The 26492-nt window shown below is 36.2% G+C and overlaps 1 protein-coding gene across 2 annotated transcripts in view; it reads left to right on the top strand.

Annotated features, from left to right (window-relative positions):
* The first annotated feature begins 235 nt into the window (after positions 1-235).
* LOC149797715 (ganglioside GM2 activator-like) overlaps positions 236-26492 on the top strand; it is a 40083-nt gene continuing 13826 nt past the window's right edge. The window contains exons 1-3 of one of the 2 annotated variants that reach the window (XM_089960469.1): positions 236-1514; positions 20578-20782; positions 23640-23820. In XM_089960469.1, coding sequence (XP_089816595.1) covers positions 1385-1514; positions 20578-20782; positions 23640-23820 — 516 coding nt within the window. In that variant the 5' untranslated portion in view covers positions 236-1384. The remainder of the gene's footprint in view (positions 1515-20577; positions 20783-23639; positions 23821-26492) is intronic. The other variant, XM_089960470.1, reaches the window with a different exon arrangement.

Raw genomic sequence — 26492 nt, forward strand, 5'->3', positions numbered from 1 at the left:
ATTCTCACATGTTTAAGGCGTACATATTGTGCTAATCCTTAGCCATTTGCTCTTTTATATCCGTCTGTCTATATGTGTGTCTGTCCGTTTTCGAATTTGACGACCTCCTATACCTTTCCTTATCGAGATTTTGATTCAGTATTGTTGATATCGCATACAAGATAGTTTGAAAAATCCACTGGCCTACGATTTCCATACGCATACAGTGAGGGTGTGCTGTTCGTAGCGAATGGGTCCACATCTAGGTGGGTAAACGAACAGGTAGTAACCTAGTGCTCGAAACAAGTGAGGGCCCTTAATCATTGAATATTCTTTCTGCAGGGCTAACTACCTCTCCACACTAGTAAAGCAGCTAAATTTCTCACTGGAGGTGCGTCGTGTGTGGCCCAGAGAAGGCGGGGAAAATAAATTGTATACCAGCGCTTGAAAGTGACCGCCGCTCAGGTAGGGTAAACGGTATCCATTGGCGCAACAGGACCGCCCCAGCTACGATGCTCCGAAAGACCATTGTTATTAGTACAGATGTTATATTGGCATGGTTGGCATGGAAAAAGTGAAATATTAATAAGTTCGTCGTTTTTGTGACAAGTAGTGCGTTAAATCGATTTTATCAAACTGTTTAAACCGTAATTCATTGGTTTGTATTTTTTATCTAGCAATTATACAGTTGAGTGATCTGTCAATTGAAACTCCTAGTGTATTTACGGGCGAGTAATTTTAATTTTCATCTACTGGATAGTCCGACCAATTTGCCCTGATTAGTCTGTGAAAGGAATTTCGAAGGTGCTCGGTATTTCGTAAACTGTGAACAGACTTAGAAATACGGAGGAGGGGCTTGGTTGATACTCATTTCGTGTGGGGTCCTTGACGGACGCAGGGTCGTCAATGTATTGGATTTGCAAGGCATGTGACTACTGCGTTGATCTGTAAACAAGTGACACGCATGAGAAATGGGATGAAATTCCGGAAACAAAAATTATGAGAAACCTGGATATTTCCTCAGTATTTAGAGAGATTTTAAGACGATCAATTGTGCTGGCCTGTCTGTGGAGCCAACTTCAAAAGTCCAGTCCAGTACTTCTAACAAAAACACATAAGCAAGATCAATGAAGAATATATTAAGTGTATAACGAACTCCAGAAAAAAAAAACTTGATGACTTTTTATGAGCAACTTCTTGTGAAGAAAATCCAGTCCCAAGGACAAAACAAAAATGAATTTTATGCAAGAAAACGTCATGTTGAAAATATCAACTAGAATCAGAACTTGCACTGTCTCATCAACTGTCTCAAGTCTTCTTCGAAGCATGTTTTTCTAATTATTTCTTCTGAAATTTTCCAAAAACAGTTGTTGCTCCTGTCTGTGATAATCGTCGATTATCGACGATGTTGATCGATCAGATGATCAGATCGGTTATTGTTTTCACCGTTTGTGTACTGCTTGTACACTCGGACTCGCGTGGCGTCACGGCCAGGAGAAAAAGAGCAAAGACTCCTTTGCGATACACAGATTGCGGTGAGTACAAAACAATTCTTTTCAGTCAAACGAAGAAAAAAAGATAAGTTAAACAAAAATGTTTTGTTAAAAGAAAAGAAAAAAAAATCCGCTGTAATTTAATGTTCAGTTAACTCGTAACAGTTTTCGAAATGACGTTCACTTCGCGAATCAATAACATCGTCCATGTATATTTTTTACGAAAAGGCAAATATTAGCTAGGTTAATAAAAACATCCAAAGATAATTAACTGGTAAGATTACAGGTTAGCTGCTATATTATAGTAGCACCTGGCGTTGTGTTTTGGAAGACAGCCTTTTAATCGATACCAAATTCGGTATGCACAATTCGATATTGTTATAGAATGCCATTACTTGTAGCAAGAAACTACGTACTTTAAGAAACCATTTATGTTGGCAGAGGGTATGGTTTTCTGCTTTCTTAACTTCACTGCAGTATTTCTCATCATCCTTACTGTTAAGCTGGATTTATAAACATTTCTAGCAGTACTACGTTAGTGAAAAATAGAATTTTACTTTACGGAATATTTTTAGCAACCGATTCATAACTTTCGCTAGCTTCTGAATATATATATATATATATATATATATATATATATATATATATATATATATATATATATATATATATATATAGATAGATAGATAGATAGATAGATAGATAGATAGACAGAGAGAGAGAGAATTTGATCATGTCAAGCTGTCGGCATAAAAAAATCCGGATCATTACGAGACGCGAAGTGTCGACTTGTGATCCTAATTTTCTGATGTTGACAACAACGAGAAGTCGAGATCTAGCGATCAAGATAGAATTGCCATGAGAATGATGTTTTTGTTATTTACTTTCAGATAATTTTTTAAAAAATTCCTATACTTAACTGAAAAACATTTCAGCCTTTTTTTAATATGAACTTAATCGTACGATATAAATCCGATTACATTTTGATCGGCAGATATGCGCATCAGCGTCATAGTTTCATGAAACGCGTGTAGTTCCAACCTCGTTTGAGAGTATGGTGATAACGGAATCAGAAAACATTGATATTGGTTTTATACTTCCCGAAAATGACCATAAAATTCCAGCTCTCTCTTGATTAAAAAAGAGAAAGATATATAAATATAAACGAGTCTGATCCTATGAATGTAACAATTTAGGAATTTTAAAAAGTGAACAAAAAATATGATTTTAGAGACAAACTGAAAACTATATTTTAATGTTATTTGATAATATCTAAGCACAATGCCAAGAATCAGCGGCGATCCAAACTAGGTATGGCTGGTGAGGCTCAAGATTTCGAGGAAAGAGTTTCCGACATAAGTGTGGGGGTTTTGCCCCGAAGTCATTAGCCTATTCTGCTGCAAAACTGAAGATTTCAAAAGCTGTTGTATATACAACGACTTTAAAATAGCATGCAGCATATCCTAGCTTGACAATCGTTAAAATCATTTGCAAAATAGATACCAATTCGTTGATGATTTGCCTGTTAAAACGCGGTGCCTTAACTGTATTGATAGGATGTAACACATGATGCTGTGCTTGAACGAGCCTTTATTGTAGAAGCTGATATACCACGCGATGCCGTGTTTTAGTGAGGCTTTACTGTGCAAGTGGATTTAACATGTCTACAGACCTAAACAGTTTTTATCCACCATTATTTTGTTATATTCTGACAGTCATGTCAGAAAAGTAGGCTGAGAACAATTTGTTGGTCTAATGATGTTCGCATACTTATAATTGTTCATGTTTTGTAGAATTTAAATATATTAATGCGAAATGATTGTATAAACATCGATATCACAAAAAGTTTGCAGCCTATTTCTGTACTATTTTAAGCATGTGTGGCCCTAATTTTACAAGGAGTAGGGGTAATAGCTGGTGGTGGTGGTAGCGTTTGTGATGGAATAATGATAATAATAATAATAATAATAACAACAACAAGAAATTCGTAATGCATTCATCTCAATTATACATTTATAGGTCCCACCCTCATGCCACTCATACCAGATCACCACTCGAAAGCTTCCCACACGAACATAGAGGCACATTGAAAAGTTTAAAATATGTACTTTCATCGGTTAGAGAGAGCAATTACTTAATAGAGTACTCACGTACACACGTTTGTACGGACTGCTAGTATAACATGATATTTTAGTACTATTCGACACGTTCGGGAACAAGAGAAACAGCACCAGCAGTAGCAGCAAGTGTTAAAATTTAGCGTGACGTATATCAAGCACACCTATCATGCGATTAGCTTATTTTTCTGTTCCAGTACGATGTTGATGCATACACGATAATTAATCTTTATTAAATCGGCTCAAAATTGCGTCAATAATAGAAGAAAGAAAAAAAATACACAGCATAAATGTTTGTGCAGGGGAGGGGTGGATGGTAGCAATGTATGGTAAAAAAGTGGATGTGTCATTTAAAATGAAATCCTCGTTCTGAAGATATTTTTTCTGGCTATATATCTCTCTTAGCTGACCGACTTCTTACAAAGAACATCGTTTCTTTTAGAGAACATGAGAAAAACGCGCGGTAAGCTTTAACTATTTAAATTGTAAGGAAGCAATTTAAACACATCATTATTAAATGTTACCGGATCGCTCCGTTGGCTTAGTCGTTAGAGCGTACGCCTCGGATGCGGGAGGCCGCAGGTTCGAACCCCGACTGAAACATACCAAGGACTTTATAAAAATGGCACTAACAGCTAACTCGCCAAGTGTACAGCATTAAGGGGTTACTGCTATGACTGGTATCAGAATAATGTGATAGGGTGGGACATGATGCTACATATCTGCGGCATGATACCCCAGTGCTAGACATCACTAAACACTGTCACACTGCAGACATCGTAGCAATTGATAAATTGTTACAGCTACGTTAAAAATCCAATATCAAATAAATCTAACAGACCTTGTCATTGTCTACACTTCTGTAAACTCGTTCGGTCGCAAAAGAAACTTTTAATTTCAGTATAGAATAATCGACGTACTTTACTGGATGACATTCAAAATTAAATTAAAGATAAACAATTTAAATAACAAAGACTGATTTTATTGAATATATTTGTTTTAAAAAATAAAGATTTTGACTACCATATATACTGGCGTACAAGTTGAACCAACTGCAATTTACATAGACCCAGATCTGCGTTGGCATAATGCTTGTTTGTGAAGTTCGTTTAAGAGTTATTCAGTAGAACAAACAATATAGACCACAACCTACCATCATGTTATGTTATGGCAGATACTTGTGTGTGTAGTTTTTTTTTTTCTTTTTCTTCAGTTATATCGCTACGACGTCTGCAGTGTGGCAGTTTGTAGTGCAGACACGTTTCATGATATCCCACCCATTCACATTATCCTGACACCAGGCCGACCAGTCCTAACACTAACCTCTGAACGCTGATCGCCTAGCGAAGCAGCTAAAGTATCATTTTTTGGTTTAAACCCGCGACCTCTCGCATCCGAGGCGGACGCTCTAACCACTAGGCCACCGGAGCGGTCGAGAAATGTCCACGTTGTTTGCAGTTTGACCTGTCTTATACGCGAGTACAAACAAACAATGACTTCAATTTTCCCTCGTTTATTATACAGTCTGAGTTAGCATTTATCATAGACTAGGATTTCTGCATTTAATTAACAAAGCTATATTAAATTTTATAAAAGATATTTATAAAATTATGAAATTGCAATATTTACGGCTTTCTTGTATTTACTGATTTTTGATCTAGAAAACTAGATAGAAAACGAAATATCTTTCCAGTCATCATAAAAAATAGTGGCTTTTATTTAATCACCACCTTTTGTAAAAATCACAGTCGTAATTTATTTTGCTTTAAATATATGCAGTTTAACGTAATTCTTGTCGGAAAATACACCAAATGTAAATAAGGGGCCCTGGGTGATCCAAGGCGCTCCAATTTACAGATAACTGACATCTCACTTCTGTTTGCGTGGGTTCGAGTCTTGGACATGGCCAACGCAGGTATGTGAAAACGCTTGCTTGTAGCTCCTCGTGGGTCAGTGGTTCATCCGGATTCTCGGAATCTTCCCCCACAAAATATATTACATCATATATGATTATTAAATGCTGAAAGAACGTAAATGTTTGTAAGTGGTTTCTACCAGAAAAGTTGAAAATATATTTTAAAAAAATTAAAATAGCACTTGTGTCCTTGAAGACAAACTTTATTCACTTTTACCTATAATCAGAAGCATAGAAACAAATTTTGTTTACCTGGAAAATAGTATTTGCTATTCATATTAAACAACAGGTGAACAAAGCATAATTATCATCTACCTATCTTTAGCTCATAGCTCATAATTAATATAACGTAAGATCGCGTGCACTCTACAGGTAATTACTCAACCTAGTCGTTCTCAAGGTTGTTTGTATCGGTCTTGTTCATTCCTATACAAGTGACCCTGAAGCTAATACGTTTGTTGCTATATTTACACTGAGACGAACGTAGCGATCGGATCATATCTGGCCTTTTCCGTTAAGTCGGGAAAGAAACTGCGGATGTAATTCGTCGAATTGAAGAACTACATTCTGAACTACTTTAGTTCACATGGAGCAATATTGCGGTGGACAGAGACAAAATCACAATCGGACCGATCTCGGTCTTTATTGTCGTAAAACATATGGTGCACTCCACCAGAGGTGAATCACTAAATACATCAAATTGATGTGTTGTTCTAGAACTAACTGCTGCCGAGATTATTTCACGACCTGACGGAAATGGCCGTGAGATATTCCGATTGACAATTGTAGCTAACTTTTTCCATCCAAACAAACGACGTTTTTTCATCTCCCCAGTTTTCATCTTCTCATTAAGAAATCTTTGCCATGATTCACCTGAAAATTTAATAATTAACAGAAATATAAGACTTTATCCAACATGTAAATAAACATGTTTGTTTCTTTCTGTTGTTTTAATCAAACTTCCTGTATCAAAGTTTGTTAAACTGCCACTTTAAGCTGATGATGTAAATATCTCCGTGTACGTTGCAAGGAAATGGGAAATCCCTCAGAGGCTTAATTTTCATATAATTCAATGCTCGTTCTGTAAAATGTAGAAAATACTTTTTATGGAAACATGTGGCTCCTAATGGCACTTGTCACTGCATCGATCCCAGAGACTCTGCTTCGAGAACTAAAGACGGTGTAATACCACTTATTGGCCCGAACACAAGTGCGTTCCAATATCGATCATTTTTTATTTCTTTACTGTTCTTTTCATCTGATCTTTTTTGTGTTGTAAAATCCACGAGCTTGAAGCAAGCATGGAAATAAACACTCTCTTTCTCGCTCTCTCTCTCTCACGCACACACACACACACACACACACACACAAACACACACACACATATCTTTTCTCGCATCAAGTCGAATAACTAGTGGTCTCTGAAAGAGGTTCAGAATTCTTTTTCTAGCATGCGTCATGAAAATCCGACGACGTGGCGAATTAGTTTTATAGCATACGTCGGGAAAATCTGACGACACGTTGAATTAGTTTTGGAGAGCATACTTTGAATAAATAATAACGATTTCTTCTGTCTTTGTGTAAGTCGTGGTGAAGCATGAAATAATTATGTTCTTCATGCTCATATATCGCCGCCAAAAGTATATATACTGCGCATGCTCAGATTCAGCACTAATAACATAAGAGTTCTTGTTCTAGAAATCACTCTTAAAACAGCTTTTGTCAAATGAAACATTATACTTTAGTCTTTTTTTAAATAACATTGTACTGATTAGTGTTTTCTTATCTTGAAAACTTACGTGGGGAAAAACCTCATAAAGCACTATCGTAATCACAAAGTGTTGCTGTAATAATTACAAGATAATGACATGACTGAAGTCTACTTTATCAGAGAGTAATTGCCAAAAAACCTAGTAAAAATCCCCTGCACTCTCTACTTATCTCTTGGACTAAAATACATCTCATTGTCGCATAAAATATCGTGCAATAAATATAATGATCAAAACTGACTTCAAAAGTGTTCATTTTGATTTGATCTTTAATACTGAAGGATTTTAATGTGATAGCTGTGGCGGACTTAATATGATCAATGAAACCTTTTCTGGGTTTATATCTGTTAATGTGCTTATATCGCCAGATCGACGTGGTAGGTAAATGGCATATTCAAATTATTTCAGAGTATTGCGCGTAAATCGTTTTTTAAATTGATCCAATATTTTTAAACAAAAAAAAGTTACTGTTCCTGGTCAGAGACATGAAGTCATAAAGTTATACGCATGGAACAGATAATAGATTTTAGGAAATTAGTCATTGATTAAATGCCCTTATTTGGCTAAAGAAAAAGTGTGTTATAAAATTTATGTAACAATGACAGCTAATTACTGACATTCTACTGTCTATATCAATATGAATCACTCAAACAAGGAATGTAGTTAAAGAATTTATGCTCTTCTCCTTTATTAGTAACACAAGGATTTCCCAGGTACGGAAATAAATTGTATGGTCATTTTATTTCTTCATTCAGCTAACGATAGAATTTTATGAATCTGACTTGTTAGCACATAGACGCCCAGATACCATAAGACACAAGTTCCATTTCGACCAGGGACAATCGGAACGCTTCGGCTTGTTTCCCTGGGGGGGGGGGGGAGAGGTGTATGTATCCGATGCCAAAATTTCGTGGATTAAAACAAGTTTACAAAACCCCAAGCAAAACAAAGCAAAAAAGGCTCAGACGTGCAATATTGAGGTACATGGCAGTTATTTTAGTGTTCTTTATAATACTTATACAGTATGTACAAACGCATCAGCAGTATTTCCCTTAACGCTGTCTTGTGCATCAGAGATCCCCAACATGTTAAGAATGTCCTTAACAAATGTTATATACATTATTACTGGCGTAAATGTGTCTTTACAGATCATGAAACAGGAATCACTACAAGAAAAACTTCGATAGCACGCATGTTTCATCGGATACTGTGTGTGAATGTAATATATACGAATAGCTAAATCCTTTTTTTTTTCTAGCTCTACTGGTCATAGATCAGAAGAGTTCGTGGGAAGGTCTATTGTCCGTAGTCCGTCCGTCCATTAACTCAAGTTTGTTATTGTTAACCTCTTAGAGAACTTGGAGGATTACCATAAAATTTACATACATATTCATTCCAAGATCTGGTTGGTCTCAAAATTAAAATGGTGCTGCATGGACATCCAGTATAGTGGCAATCTTAAAAATCTGTATTTCTCTATTTTTCCTGAAAGGATAGTCATGGAGTTTTCACGAAAAGACTGCTTATGATGCTTATTTGTCCGAAAATAATGGTACCGATCTGATGTCCAATATGATCGCCACAATGGCCATTATTAAACAAATCTTGTTCTCACTCTTCCGCCTGAACAGAATGTCATATTAACACGGGGTTTTCATCGGAAGACTTATTTGATGTCTAGTTTATCCTAAACGAAAATGTTACCAATACGATGTACAATATGGCCACCACAGCGGCATCTTGAAAAAATTTAGCATCCCTACTCCTTTTCAATGGATGGTCAGATTAGCATTGGGGGTTTTCCTAAAAGACTTTTCATAATTTCTAGCTAATTCTAAATAAACACGATGCTGATCTGATATTCAGTATGGCTGGTACATACGAGCTAAATATGGCATATCCTTTTTGTTCAATATGGCTGGTACATACGAGCTAAATATGGCATATCCTTTTTGCTCAGTATGGCTGGTACATACGAGCTAAATAGGGCATATCCTTTTTGTTCAGTATGGCTGGCATATCCTTTTTAAACCATAAGACTAACGTATTCATACCTTATGTAAAAAAAAAGTTTTCATTCTTTTTGAGACCTATTCATACGCCATATAAAATTTGTTCTTTTCCCAGCTCGAGCCAAACTCAAATGCGGTCATGAATGCAATGCATACTCCCTTTCTTATATTTCCGTTCCATTTCTTACAGTTCCATTCCCTTTCTTACATTATTATGTTTTCCGCTATGCATTGTGAATGAAATTGAAAACATATCGAGATTCCCTAGAGCCTGATTTAATGATCGAAGCTATATATGGGAGAAGGTTAGTGTAAACACGTATATAATTTCAGGTTGGATGTCCACAGTAGCATACTAACGGGGATTGTGGGTGGGGGGCGACTGGGTGGTTGCCTTAAATGCGACCTGTCTTCGGATACCGAAACAGCTGATAAAACTTAAGTTGCAGGAAAATCGTTGTACGTTATTTATCATTATTACGCCACTGGATGTTAGATATGGAAATACGGATTAAACTTTCGAATCGAACACTACGTAATAATATATAGATATATAACCGTGTTTTTATTACACACATTTCCAATCCTACATTTTTGATTGGACGCTTGATTCAATCCGTACGTCACTAAGAATTTCATATCGCTTAGCCAGACTAGAATTACTTTCCACATGCATACAATAAAAATTTGACTGAAGTTTTGTAAATAAATTATGCTTAACTGTTTAAAACTATTATCTAAAAATAAGTTCAACAGCGTCGTGTGTGTCCTACAGATAATAGTAAACGTTTTTACATCATCGTTCACGCACGGTTATATTTAAATGCATGAAACTGGCCTGTAATACATCCCAATTCTTTTTAAGTGGTATATTTACAAACATGTGGGGAAAAAGAAACAATCTGTATACACTAAATACTAAAGCACATGTAAGAGTTTTTCCGAGTCGAGAGAATTTTCATTTTACACATAGAATGTGGAACGTATCTCGTCGTAACGACCTTATATGTAATGTATTCTTACGCCATTCTAGATACACTAGGCGGGGCTTAGTTTCTGCTGTATATACCAAATAATAATGTGTACCTATTTTTTTAAAAACAGTTAATAGACCATTTTCATGGTCTAGACTTGGCACAAATCACAGATCACAGGTGGTCATATTTAGTATCTTTTAAATTGGACAAGAATTAAGACGGCATTCTTTTAGATTTTAGCGAGTCAATCACATTTGTAACTAAGACGCCATAACAATGCACTGTTTTCATAAAAAGTATGTCCTTGCGGGTTTTCTTTACTTTGTCTCCTAATGTCTTGGCATCGGTTTCTTTTGCAGCCTCGTTAATAAGCATGGATTCGTTATATCTGAAAACAGAACTTTCATTCTGGCATGAAACATTTATTCTAGATTAATAATGTTCAAAATTTTGCATGAACTGACATTCTTGTAAAAGTAAAATATGGTCAAAACAAGAGGACTGGAGTGACGAGAGAATGCTCTTTTTACAAGTGTTAAGCGACTTCTCCCCTCCTCCCCTCATACCCATATTCGCATATGCAATCCCAATGATCCTATCAAAACTCGTTTCTTTTACTAGCGTTCAATGCTTTAGAGCTAAACGTCAACCACTGAGCTTTCATTTTAATTGCTCAACTTTAGCGCTCAGAATCATGACGTTAACTTGTTGTATCAGGAGTACAGATCGCTATCGCACATGTCTGGATGTTTCCGTTGCGACAAAAATCGTTAAATTATGACGCACTAACAAGAATCTGTACCAATTTGCTTTCCAGTCATTTCTTGGAATTTCCACTGTGTCATGATCACGTATTTGTTTGCCTTTTAGCAAATAAAACCACTGGGATTAAAACTTTTATTTTCAAAAAGCTAGGCCAATCTTGTAATCGCATGCCCTATACAGCTTTGATAGTTTATTGAGAGTAATAAAGTCCATTATAGACCAGAAAATGGATGGTCTGTTGTCGGTCGTCCGTCGTCCGCATCTCCGTTAGTAAAAGTTTATTACGGCTACTCCTCGTAAACTATATGGAGGATTGCCATGAAAATTCACACACACACACACACACACACTCTCTCTCTCTCTCTCTCTCACACACACACACACACACACACAGACACACACACGCACACACACACACATCCCTTGGTATAGTCGATCCCGAATGAAAATGGTGCTACTCGTTACGTGGTGGCCATCTTGAAAATCTTGTTATCACTACTCCTCCTTCAGGCATGGTCTTATCAACATGTGCTTTTCACTAAAAGACTTTTTAAGAATCTAATTGGTCATAAATGAAAATGTTGCTGAGATGACTCGAACACGGCCGCTATTGCAGCCATTTTGTAAATCTCGTTGCTACTCCTCCTGAATGGATGGTGATATCAATATGGGGTGTTCGCTTAAAGACTTGTGATGATGTCTAGTTGACTCTAAGTACATACAGTACCGATCTAACATCCAATATGGCAGCCAAAGTGACCATCTTGAAAATCTTGTTATCACTCCTGCTCCTACATGAATTGTCATTTGAACACTGGGTTTTCACTAAAGACTATTTATGATGTTTAGCTGGTCCTGGATGTAAATGGCGCCGATGTCACATCAAATATGGTCGCCATGGAAGCCATCCTAAAATCCTGTTATCACAACTTTAACTGAACAAAAGTCATATTTTCGTATGGTTTTCAATGGGCGTTTTCTTACGATGTCCTGGTGGTCTTAGCTGAAATTGGTGTCAGTCTGACTTCCAATATGGCCGCCACAGTATCCATATTGGAAATATTATTATTGCTACTCCTCCTGAATAGAAATACACATTCTGAAAATAGTGTTATTCCAAATGGATGGCTTATATCAAGATGGTATTTATACCAGTATCCCTCATATGACACCATGTTGGTCCTAAATAAAACTCGTGCCAGTCATACGTATAATATGGCTGCCACGGCAACTGTCTTAAAACTCTTATGGCCACTAAGTCCCCGAATTGGATGACACGGGGTTTTCACCAAAACACATCTAATGATATCTACTTTGACCTAAACGAAAATGGTGCCAAGCTGACATCCAGTATGTGTACCACATCAGCTAATTTTAAGATCTAGTTATTACTGAGGGGCCAGGGGCCAGTTTGTATGTACAAACTAGCAACCTAGTTTAAAAAACCATAAAAACTCAAATACACAAGTGAGGTTGTTCATAATTTTGGATATCTATATTAAAACATAGCATACAAATAGTATCTACTTGACCAAAGAAGTCAATTGCAATTCATAGCAGAAGAAGTGTATGCAAACCAAATCCAAATTTCTACCTGCAATTTTCATGTCTGAAGGTCATTTTTGACACCATGTGATGCTCACAGTGCAAACACAAGCCCTTATCCAAGATTACAATTTACTGTTATTGGAGGCTAGCTCTTTCACTATCAACATACTGCAGAGTAAATATGGAAGGTGTACATGCCTGACATTAGTTTCAAGAACAACACAAGCCCGAAACATCTAGTTCACAAATATATCAATATCTTTAAATAGAAAACAATAATAGCTATAAAAAGTCACACCATAACCTCAAGTTAAGAAATTTGCCGGCGACCAATTTACGAAACTGGACCATGTCACCTGAAGATTATCAGACATGGTTTTTCCCACTAGACCGTCAGTCACTTCGAGGGACTCTTGTTATAACGTAGAAACGCTGAGAACTTGTTGGAGAATATCTCTGTATAGTTTCTTGATAGTGCGTTTTATTTTAACTCATCCATCCGGATCTCTGCGATCTGGAATTCTGTTTTGTAGCATCACTGACCTTGGTGCCATCATCGAACATCCAAAACAAGCGGTCACATGTAATAATACGCCCCTCAGCTATCCTTATTACCAGCAGAAACCGAGCATGTGGATACGGTTGAATAATACGTAACAGCTTTTCGTTTAAATACGGTAAGCGGTGGGGTTGGGTGTTGTTGGGCGGGAAACAAAGAAAAACAAGCAAGCAAATAACAACAAAAAAGAAAGAATATTTGCTTGTCTGTGGTCGAATGTATTTCTCCAAATAAATAAGTAACATGTAAAAGAAAAAAATGTAAAAATATTATCCTAAAGAATATTATCAACTATTGCCATACATTCTCTGCTTGTTTATTGTGAGCAATTATTGCTATCCGATTGGGGTCGATTGTACTTTTGATAAATTAATCTTTTTAATCTATTTATTATCTTAGTGATTATTCAAGATATTACTGTATATGCAAAGTAATTACATTTGATTCACTTGAAAATGTTTGATGTCATCAATGTTGCACATGTTTTTGGTCCACTAACAAGTAAAAGTCGTGCACTACAAAACCCCTGTCTAGCATTTGTAAATGTTTTTCATTATCCCATCCTGTTTAGTAAATGTTTTAGATTAGATATAACAATGAATGTGACATACTCGACAACAATAATTTCCAGTCACAGAGGAGGTAGGAGGATGTCAACTTTGTGCCACTTGCGTGTCACGTTGTTATTGACTGGGTACGGTTGACACGCCGGGTCGGACTAATAGCGTTGCAAACACATATGGTACCGGAGGAATTCGGGCGTGCTGAAATAGTTTATATCCAGCCATTACGAGAACTTTTAAGCAGGCTGATTTCACGTATGACATGTGACTTGCTTAAAATTGTCTGTCATGAATGAAAAGCTTGGCATGTTTCAATATCCCAACCGGACATGAAGAGCAGCGTAGTGTCAAAACGAATTCAAATGACTATGAAACTACCATATTACTATGGATAAGGTTTATAAAATGGACCGCAAGCCAAGCATACCCCAAACTGTGTGTAAACCATTAGGTAATAACACATTTTCCGACTAAGATGACGCATAATTATATAAATTAAATGTTTGTAACAACTTTATCAGTTTATATTTACTTTTTCTGAAATATCCAGTATCAACTGAAAATATGTTTCTCATAGAGTGATAATATTTTTTAAAGAAAGGAAACTGACTGGATTTAAAGAAAATATTAGGCGAATGGGATAACGTGGTTAGCGCGATTTGACTATTCGTCAGTTCAGTACTTTCTGGTAACCTATGTGTAGGATTACATTTATTTTCAATTTCAAACGCTGCTATAGGTGCGAATGTACTACTGGTGTATATCATTCTACTCGTGACTAGAACTACATCGATTGTACAAATTATTTATCAAACCTTTTCTCATTTTACTTTTGGTATCAAGTTGTATGTTTCAGGGATATTTCCTTCGTAAGAATAATACGTTATTCTTATGTTGTATTAAATCATTGACATCGACATTTTTCCAACAGCTGTTCGTCACAACATACCTAAGTAGGTTGAATTTGAGAAATTAAACCCTCTCTTTTTTACTTTTTTGTTTGACTTTTGTCCATGCCTTTTTTTCTACTCAATAGATCCATTTTTGCATTATACCATACCCCATTTACCATCACCGATTATTCTGTGTTGTATGCATAATCTAAAACATGGATTATCCAGTGTGTTGTTTGGTTATAAATGAAACCTGTATAAACCGGCCCGTGAGTATTATGGATCCACGTCATACCTGGCTATTGTGGCATTAGAGTGTACTCTTGCTTTGCTCTTTATAGAAAGGTCCTTAACGGTTTACTGCCCTAAACAGCATAAATCTATAAGCACCTTGTATGACCGGACTGGATAGATTTTAATGCATAAAAATCCACAGTTTCACATAATCCGACCTTATTAACACTTATCTGTTACAATCTTTGCATCAGTAATTATGAACTATTTTCGATAAAGCCAAGAAAATCAGGAGAATATATGTAACTATGCTTCTCCTGACACAATCTTTCCAGTTCAAGGAGAAATTTTTTTTCTGGATTGCATTTATCACTGAAGCTGAAGGAGCCAGCGCGATAAATAAATCAGCTCTTCAAATGAACAAAAATGTCGTCATGGGACAGTGAGACAGCGCACGCGTTATCATAATAAAATCAATGAAAAATAGGATGTCAAGCAACTTCAAGGTATATTCAAATAAATATAAAGGTGGTGCCAAGAATACTGGTTCCACTCCAATTGTGTGACTTGCATATTCGTCCCGCGCCCATAGTATAGTGGATGACACGACCGCCTGCCAAGCTAAAGATTGCTGTTCTTTTTGTTTCGTTTTTTACTGCATTTTTTAAATTGCACTTTTGAAACATTATTGGCTAATATCATTTTGCCAAAATTGGAGACAGAGAAAAATGCTTTTCCCATAGACATCCGAGGCAGCCGACCCAGGTTTATCAAGTCGGGCATCCAACCCCCGACCCTTGGATTACGAGTCCGTCGCTCTATCAACTGTTCTACGCGGCTTGAATCTTGTTATATTTTTATCAGCGTAATGTTATTTCATTGCCTTCGTCTTCACATGCAGATCTTTACACATAACTCGAATATGTAATGTCTATGTTTAGTTACTGTATTATTTAGGTGTTGTTTTTGTATGTCTTTGAGCCTGTCAACTAGCATAGGATAGGGCCACAGGATACGGCTATATGATAGTTATGTGATACGGCTATAGGATTAAGTTATTTGATACGGCTATATGATAGAGCTATATGATACGGCAAGTATATAAGAAACAGTTATAAGATACGGGATTATTATAGGGCTATATTATACGGATATAGGATAGGGCTACAGCATAAGGCTATAGGATAGGGCTATAGGATAATGCTATTTGTTAGAATTATATGATACGTGTATAGGATAGGGCTATAAGATACGGTTGTAGGATAAGGCTATATGATAAGGCTATATGATAGGCCTATATGATATGGCTATCGGATAGGCCTATAAGAAAAGGGTATAGGATATGGCTATGGAACAGGGTTATATAAGTCTAAATGATAGGGTTATAGGATATGGCTACAGGATAAAGGTATAAGATAGGGCTATATGATACGGCTATAGGATAGGTTTATAGGATAAGGCTATTTGATAGGGCTATATGATACGGCTAAACGATAGGGTTATAGGATACGGCTACAGGATAAAGGTATAGGATAGGGCTATACGATACGGCTATATGATAGGGTTATAGGATACGGCTGTAAAATACGGCTACAATGATAGGGCTATATTGGACAGAGCTGTATGATATGGATCATGTTATATAATAAGGCCATATGTTATCTCTGTATAATAAGGATATAGGTTAGGGGTATATAATAAGGCTATAGCACAGGGCTATATGATGCGGAGAGACGATAGATCTATACGATAGGACAGGTGGATAGGAAACTCGCCAGAACTGCAACACTGCAACTGTTACCTTTGCATATGCAATAAAAATGATATCCCATGCAGTACGTTTATTAGTATTTATCTTCTATACCTTATTACAGGTACGCAGCCTTCTTACCACTACTCAGATTATTGTGAATTGTTAATCAGTGATAAACGATGAAATCACGCCCCTCCCCCTCCCGCGAAGCTTCATTCTAGGGCCGCCTCCCAATAAATAAAATGTTTAGTGGTAATTTTTATCACTCAAGGACCTGCCCCGCCCCCCTCCCCCAGTGAGCTACTGGAGTTTATTGGGCGGTTGTGAAGCCACTGCTTGTAGTATATGCATTCTTGTGTAGATATAGATATGGGGGAGGCAGATAGATAGGCAATAAACAGCCGTAACAAATTCCTTGGCAAAAACTTTGTCTCAAAAAAAAAGAACTTTGATAGGGATCGGTTGTAAATTCCCCACTAGTATGTTTAGACACATCTTGTCATGTATACAGGTGTCAAACATGCCAGGTTTATCTCGTTCGTATTCACCCATTGAAATCACGTAAGACGTGTAGCAGCTGGTAATAATAATAATAATAATAATAATGATAATAATAATAATAATAGCAACATAAACGATATATCCCTTTTAAATTGTATGGACTAATTATTCTTCATCTGTTTATGAGCAGCGCTTCTTTCCTTGAGGTAGAGAATCGTCACTGCTACTAATCATGGGGAGATTTTATATATATGGTGACAATTTCATGAAAATTGGAAGAGAAATGTTGAAATTATGCAGATTTGCAATATTACTTATTATAATTGTGCAAACCGCATGGGCTCCTGTCCGTCTGTTTGACCCAAAGGGTGTTGAAATATTCATTCCCGAGAATTAATTGATCAGTGGACCATTGTAATGGCTTTTATGTGGCACTTGATCGACAGGCGCGTGCTCATCCGTGAGATCAAATTATTTCAGTGGCTCATAACCCAAGACAACACAAGCCGAAATGAAATACAAGGAACGTTATGCCAGCAGATATTTGAAGAACTCGATCTCATGTGATCTATTTTGAGCTTTACAGTGGAGCCTGATAAATAAGTCCCAATTATCTGCCAAGTATTCTCTTTATTAGATAAGTATGTCATCTTTTTAAAGAAATCTGGGTTTTCTATGAATAGGACGGGCTTTCTATTAATAATAGAAGTTGAGTGGGAAAATTAACTCGTTTTGTCGACGGTATATTGTTTCCAAATGCTTCAATGATATTTTGTCGAAAGGTCAATGACTCAATGTTGCTTGTTACAAGTAGTCGAGCACATTTCCTAAACGAATTTTTATGAGAGAGAGAGAGAGAGAGAGAGAGAGAGAGAGACTTTGATGAAGTGTATCTGTTTAATAATTTTCCATTCTTCTGCAACTGGTTCCATATCAGCTCTAACGTAATTCACAGTTATTTAAAACGACAAAATGCCCCATAATAAAACAAATAAACAAATAGAAATTATTATATCTTTTTATAATTCTTTGTCGTACTTTTTTAAAGCATTTGTAAACTTAGGACTAGCTTTTCAGACTTAATTGTAGACTGTAACTGAGTCAGTAAAAATCATACAAACCCTTTAGCACATAATATTATTTGCAACACATGAATGGTAATTTTCTTACATATCATGAAAACTGGAAGAGGATTCAAATGCCCATAGTATGATATGAGTGCCATTTTGTTTTTGACGGTCGTCGTTGCCCTCTCGAGTGTCGTGTGTCGTGTTCGTAATAGTCGCGGTAACATAAATCTTTGTAGTCGTCGTTGTCACCGCAACAGTAGCAGAAGCAGTATTAATAGCAGTAGTGGTATTATCAGCAGCAGAGGCGGTGGTGATGGTTTTGGGGCACTCTGAAATAATGTTCATTTAAACCTAAGACAATGTATAGTCTACATTCTAATGAAAGCATGTTCATTATGAATGTTGCGCTTATTGGAATCCAAGGTATTTTCGTCGTTTGTTACTTCAACTCTTTCTCCAATGAACAGGTTTCTTGGCAGTCAGGATTAATGTTTCAATAAAAGTGATGAAACGACTTTTTTTGGCTGATGCCATGTGAGTAACGTAATTTAAATTCGAATTAAAAAGGTTTGTCCTGTGTATCAAAATCAAATTATGAAGAAAAGACAAACATCAACTAATTTTTTACATTAAAGATTAAAATTTTAGAATAGATAAAAGGCCGAAACTTACTTGACTGTTGGCAGAGCAGTGAAAAAGAATATCTTCGTAAAATTATTACTGTAGTTAACTAGTATGGTGAAAGTTACCTGTAGATCGAATTTCTGCTGCTTAGATATATAACAAATTGGGTGGGGGGGGAGGCTAGTTCCGTGCAAATCTTTAAGACAAGGCAGTAAAAGTACAGCTTGTCTTTATTCAAGCAGCAAAACACAGCGTCACTAATTGAAATGTGAATCCGTTTTAATTCTGTGACAAATGTCTTCATAATAGGGTATTTTTTTTTTTTTTTATAGAATGAAGTATTGTTTACCATATCGCCCTTGCCATTATCTTGAAGTGAACAGTGACTAAATACAATGATTGGTATGAACGGTGACGCAGGATGCGGAAATAAATAAGTTAGTATTAGACGCGAGATACACATTTTTAATTGCGCAGGCCTCTGTTAAAGCAATGAAATAAGCGATATAAAGAGCACACAATTTATCGTAAAGAGTCGTGTCTCGGAGTGTATGTGGATTCGTACCCATCTAACTTTGTCTTACTTTTATTCGTCACACTCCAATCAACCATGTCGTACTTTTCTTCGTCACACCCCAACCAACCATGTCGCATTTTGCTTCGTAAATGAAAGCAAGCACATAGTTCCAGCGTGCGAGTCTCCATTTTAAAATTTCACTGTGCCAAAAAAAAATCATGAAAAGGGAAATTGCGAACAAAAATAAACTTGGTGAAATTTTTGTCATCGTTTTTTTTTTATATAAAAAAGATGCAAATTTAATGAGTGCTCACGCGTTTAGAATTTTTCATGGTCATATATCTTTCCTTTTAGGGACGTGTCACAAATTGGTTAGAAATGTAATCATAAATGGTGGATGCATGAGCAAAAACTTTCTCCAAAATGCAGGCTAGCCTCATACAATTTTTATTCTTGTCTCCGACGTTCTCAATCACATATTTTCTTTTTCGTAATTTGCTTCGTATTTCTCGGTGGAAATTTCGCTATTTCGTCACATAAAATTAAAGTTTAACGTTGACGCGGAATACAACTAAATTAGCATCAAAACTGAAACGTCGCATTTTGCATTAAAACGAATACAAAACGTCGAATCTTTGACCGTTAAATCAAACTTAAGACCATTTCGCAATTTCAGTCACCTGTTAGATTGCTAATCATTTACTTCACAAACTCTGTGTGTGTGTGTGTGTGTGTGTGTGTGTGTGTGTGTAAAGTTTTCAAAGGAAATCGACAGAAACATATTTGCATGGTCTTTTGTTTAGATTAAAAGCTCGTATAGATAGGTATTTTGTGGTATGGAATTAAGTATACAAGATCTGTTATTTATTTAAACAGAGTTCCTTTATTTTCAAAGTTGTATGTTTTAATTCATAGTCTTAAGACGTTAAAGGTTATTTTGTCCACTGTTAAAGAATAAGCAAACTGAAAATAGGTTTTGTGACATTGTAGAATATTTTAAACTTACTTGTTGACTCACATCATTCTTTCACTTTTGGTATTTGTTTTTATTTACTAGTATCCAAGTACCATGCTTCTGTCTCTTTTTCATGTGAAAAAGTGAAAGTGTATATTTGGTGTTTGTTTGTTGTTTGTTTGCGTGTTTGTTTCTGAACATGTAAGCACTTTGTGGGCACATTATTTCTCTGTACTGATTCGCAAATGGAAGCAACTTTATATACCTTTGTGAATAAATGTATTGGTCATTTCTTAACGTTTGACTCGCTGCATAGTTTTATTTCATTTTCAGGAAAAGATCCACGACGACCGATTGTTTTCTATGACGTTCGTGTGCATCCTATGCCAATAGTCACCCCAGGGACGGTGTATTTAACGTTTTCTGGAAATATTACAAAAGACTTGCCAAGAGGAATATCAGTAGAACTTGGAGTTGTCAAATACATGATAGGAATTCCATTCCCTTTACCGTGTTTTGATAATCATCTTGGTTCATGGTAAGTCATACCAGCACGAATAAGTATTTCATTCCTTAGTTACTATTTCTTGCCATAATATGACGAAAACAGAGACCTCCGACACAATGGAGATCTGACTGACGCCAAACACGAGGTCATATTCTGTTGACCTTTCGATTCACCAATCATTCACATTTATTAATATTACATGCACCAGTTTGAATATTTGATAGGCTATTAAATATAAGTTAACCGGGAATTCCAAAAGTCACCAGCACATTAACTTTAATCGGTGCCTGTCAGATCTCCTTATTAATAAGTTCTATTCGGACTGTCTCTTGATTCTGATATACTCGTACCACAGTATATACATTTATTGTATACCATTTCTTTCAGTTGTGAACTAATTCTCATTTATTTTATCTTAAAAAAATGAAATATTCATAAGACACACAAGCTGGCGCAGAGCAATGTTGAAGAAAATTTAAATGTAGTCCCTAGGGAAAAAAACCGTCTCCTTAGATGAGAGTCGGATACGTTCGTCTTTTGAAAGGAATTCGGAGGGAATCGTAATGCTACTTAAATAATAAACATCTGGTTGGATATGCAAAGCAGCGAATTTGCAGGAAGAAAGACAAATATAAAAATAGCAGTCGACGAAATCAAAAAAATCTTAATCCTGTTTTTATTAAAGTATTTTGTTTGTTGCTGCAGTCCAATTTTTATATAGAAAACCCGTTCCTGATTTTTGGTGGGATCTAATAATTTTAGGGTTTAAAGTGTTTAAGAAAGTAATTGAGCTGTTGTGCCGTGATCACCTTATCCTGATATGACAGCCGTAGGGCTAGAATTCCTAACCGGCACTACTCACATTTGAGGTCGTTTACTAGCATGTCGAGATTTTATCAATACCTTTATGAATTTAGCCAAGCATGTTTTGTATGTTACAGCATGTGCCTGTATGTGATGTTTCCTCGTGGGTGTCAGTGTTCCTGTTGTAATCACGTGGTTAACAGATCTGAGCCAGACTTTGATTATGCTTATAAAAATATATGCCTTCCACAAGACTTTCAAAGGCTGAATTTCCTCAGTTCTTTCTTATACTGCCTTCATCAAAGGAAAGTGTTCCACCAATAAGAGAGAGATAGAGAGATGTGAAAACAATTTTGAATTCAATCATAGTCCCATCAAAGCAGTTTTCACGGCTCATTCACCGCTTCCATGGATTATCAGAGATTCTCTTCTCAAAGCTGAACCATTCCATTTTCTAAATTATAAATAAAAGTAGCTTTGATTGCGGACGTGGTATAATAAAAAACGGAAAAATTAAGAAACGAGATGAACGTAAGCTTTGCCTTGGTAATAACGTTTCTCGACCAAGTAAATCTGAGTACATCTGCTTTGGATATATATGAAATCGGAGTTTAGCCCAAAATATATCTTACAACAAAACCACCAAACCTTATCATGCCTTTTGAAAAGTAAATAAAAATGTTTGTGCCTTTAAAATATCCACCTTGTCGACAGTTTGAGAAACTTGTAACCGCTGCTACTGAAAGTTGAAATATTATAGAACACACAAATTATAGAGTTTAATGAATAACTTTTACAATAGTTTTTTTTTTTTCTCCCAGGACGATATGCTGTTGTTGCTGTTAGTGGTAATCTAATCGCCGTTTGGATTGATAATTTTAAACAAGTGACGCCATAGGTTCATACATTGTGTATTTTTGGGTGGGTGGGGTGAGGATGGAAAACGATTATTACTTCATAATCTTGCTATCCAACGTGATATGTATATTTTCAGATCACTTTGGGCATTTTTAGCTTTAAAGCTTGGCGGATTTTGAAACATTTCGGACGAGTTATCTGAAATAATATAATCGGCTCAGAGAAGAATACCGGTTTAGATAAATAGCTGCTACTTTATCTCATTCGTGCGCACGTCATTTTCACAGAACATTTTTATTTCAATATTCGAGGCAATTTAACGTGTTTTTCCAGATGGCGGCATCCGGTTCGAGTCAAGCTTTTGGTCGTAAGTTTACTATAATAAACGTCACCGGAAGGAATGTGTAGCTCACCAAAGTTGATATTTACCCCTGCTAGTTTCTTGTTTTAGTGGCTTAATGTCTTCAAACCATTCAATCGATGGTTGCGATTGGATGAAACACGAAGCCACTGCCCAAATTATTTTTCTGCATGCTCGTGACGTATGAATCTGCGACTGGATTAATTGACTAGTTGCCTAGAACTACAAATATTTACACATCTCTTTTCATTTATGGTTTGCACCTTAACTCTACGTGATGCAGTGAAATTTACGCTGATATAGTTTTTAACATTTAACACATACCGCATTTATTTTGTTTCCTTTCTCATATATACAGGTATCATGTAGGTTTTGTTTCAGGCTTTCTATAAACAGTCTTATACTGAATACACTTTCTGATGATATTGGCATAAAGGGTTGAAATATGGGAATGGTTCTATATATCCGTAAAGAATCAGTCTAAAGAAAATTACTTCGGACTGTATACAGAAGATAAAAGCAGTGCGCATGAGCTAAATAAAGATATTTTTTTTAATTCATGGTGCCCAAAACGAAATGATGAACAGTTGCTATTTCAAAAACTAAGATTAAGAAAAAGACTTTATAAATAATGTTTTATCTTTATTTTTGTTCGTACTTTGATTTATTTTTACTTTATTGTCACGTGAAGTAACTATTAGATTTTTTCCCAAAAATATTCCGAGCTCTGTAAGAAATTACTTGATTTTTCATTTATTGTTAGCTGTTGTGTTAATTATTATAAAAATTCTTTATGTTTTAAAGAATAACTATTGTATCAGGTCATTGACTAATTTATGTTTCAATTTTCCTAATTTCTTTCAGTTTGTACAGTAATATATGCGCCAACTTAGCCCAATACGAATACAGGGGATGTCCCAAAAAGTTCAAGCAGTACAATATCCAGTGTCATTGTCCGTTTCAAGCGGGAGACTTTTCACTACGGAATCTTCCGCTGAATATTCCAAAGATCGGAGGATTTGCCGGAGCCTTTGTCAGTGTAAGAGTAAGCTATGATCAGGCAGTTTTCTCCTTTGTCTTCTTTGGAGATCTCTATATGTCTTATTTGGAGGTGTATGTATGTCTTCTTTTGAAAAATTAATTCATCCAAAAATGAATCCTCTAGATAGCATGTAAATATTATAGCTCCGTATTTTTATGGTGTCGCTCATGAACACGCCTTGGTAAACAGAGAACCAGTCTTGAAACCCCATAATAGACATGCGCCATCAAGTAACAATCAAGACGGATGGATGAGTTCCATTCTTTATGACAAGTAGATGTAAGAACTGCTCTCTCATTCAGTTCACTGTTTTCTCTTCATAGTCATGGCAGTGATATGGTCCTTGTTCCGCCGCAGAAGGATTTCTTTTGAAAATGCTAAAGGATGGACAATACCATAAACATGATTACATGTGTCACACAAATGCTTCCTATAAAGAAATTATATCTGAGGATGTACAGCGGAAAAACGCAAACTAGGTTTCAAAGTTGTCTGATCGAAGGAGGTATCCGACAACAAAATGATGTTCAAAATTTTATACTCTTGTTCCTATATGACGATCTCTGGTACTAAATGTTATTACGGATGAAAGATAATATGTTCGATTTTTATTTTGAAACTTTCGATTTTATTCTGACAAATTCCTTATGTCTTTACTTATGACAGTTTCTTTTAAATGGCTGAGAGAAAACGTTTAATCTCATAATAAAATAACGAAACTCTGAGTTGTTTGAGCTCCATGGCAGGTTGTTGTTCTTGTTGTTGTTTTGGGATTTAGCACCAGTTCTCAGTGCAAGATATATACGGCGGCCAGTATAACTGATGACGGAAGAACCCGGACAAACCCGATAAGAACCACCGACCCACGTGACGCTACTGGCAGCTTTCTTACATACCTACATTTTCCGAGACTCAAATCCATGCAGACAGAGATGAGATGACAGTGATTGGTAAAGGCAAGCGATTTTGATCACTCAGCCCACCACCAGGCCTGGTCTAATAGCAGGCATTCATTAATCTGCGCGAACCACAAACCTTGGGCATCTAATTAAGGTATCAACTTTGAAGAACAATAAAAAGGCCCCACCCACCCCACCCCAAAAACCGTTTCCATACGACACTTAAGCAATATGCCAATATGATGCATTCGCATGGCAAATATAAATAGGGACGATAACTCTGTTATATTTTGTCGGTAATGTTGATAATTGGAATTGCTCTATGTAGCCTTAACATACAACTTTAGTCAAGAAGTCTATTAAAATTACTGAGCGGAAACGAAATTTACCACGGACGTGACCATGATACAGACATGGTAACACTGCGTGTCAGTGATTTGTAAAGGCGAGCGCCTTAGACCACACGGTCATCCGGGGCCCCAATAATGTTTGGTTATGAATGGGTACATGTCGCAATTCAACTTTATCTTAAATTTAGTCGTTGCAAGAATGTACAAAGAACATAAATGTGCGAAATTGGTCCAAATCCATATTTTTTCGACAATTATACATATGCCGAAAATTACAATGGCGTCTTGATACTCTCACGAACGTTATCTGCTTTATTATTAACAGAGAAGAGTAAATATTATATCTTTTTATAAGGTATACAGAAAAACTAAAAACAAAACCTTCCATACCACAGAATACGAGAACTAAGAAAGACGTGAATGAGTCTTCAAGGCTTCTGATATGCACGATTAAATGCTTGGAATTTCTCCCTGCCAGGGTACACTCTGGCGGTCGATTAAAGAGCGTGACACGACGGTCAAGATGATAATAACGCACTGTCAGGAGAATTATTTCATGCTTCCTTGTCGATATTTACCAGTCTTTATTTAGTTTTCCAGAAGACACCCGAACCTCTTGACATATATTTTGTTACAGACAACACATGAACAATTCATTGTCAACTTTTACTGTGTCATATCTTAATTGATAATATTACTAACGAATTATCTTCAAATCAAATCGACACACACTTATAACTGAACATGACATTGATTTGCTATTTTCCTACGTGCCAAAGCACATTTTAGTGACATTCTGCTAAAACGTTTAAATAAAACAATCCATTCCCTTTCCAACCTATGATTAGTAATATAAATTCACAGAAATAATTATTCTTTCAGTGGTTTTTTTTTGTTTTTGGCTTCCTTGTTTTGTTACTTATTTCTCTATAATACGCTGTCATAGGGTAACGTTAGAGGCAGAGGTAAAATAGGAAAGCAAACAAAAAAATCCAAGACAGAGTACAAACGTCAGTCATTACACATAATTAAAATATGGATGCAAAGCACTCACTTCGCTTTTATGCTAATGTTGTCCCATTAAGTATTCTCTCACTTATTAACTTCCTTCTTCGATCAATAAATTGAATCTTGAGATTGTTCAAACCTGGAACCAACTTCGTATGTTGGATTCAGATAAATTAACTCAAATTAAGTTCGTCGTTTTAACCATAACACGGCGATGAATGAACTTTCAATCTGAATGAAAGGCGGCCCAAGGCTGAGATGTTCCGAACATGATCCAGCTTTATCTGGCACATTCCATTTGCAGATGTCCTTCATGTGGGGCCATCCGCAAGCATCTGCTCTTTTCAGGCAGAAACCAGACTTCTCTCTCGGCATGTGCCGATTGCGACCTCTTAATCCTTGCCCATGGTTGCAGAAG

This window comes from Sinohyriopsis cumingii, chromosome 6 (assembly GCF_028554795.1).
Source record: "Sinohyriopsis cumingii isolate HCF-2022 chromosome 6, ASM2855479v2, whole genome shotgun sequence".
Classification (NCBI taxonomy): domain Eukaryota; kingdom Metazoa; phylum Mollusca; class Bivalvia; order Unionida; family Unionidae; genus Sinohyriopsis; species Sinohyriopsis cumingii.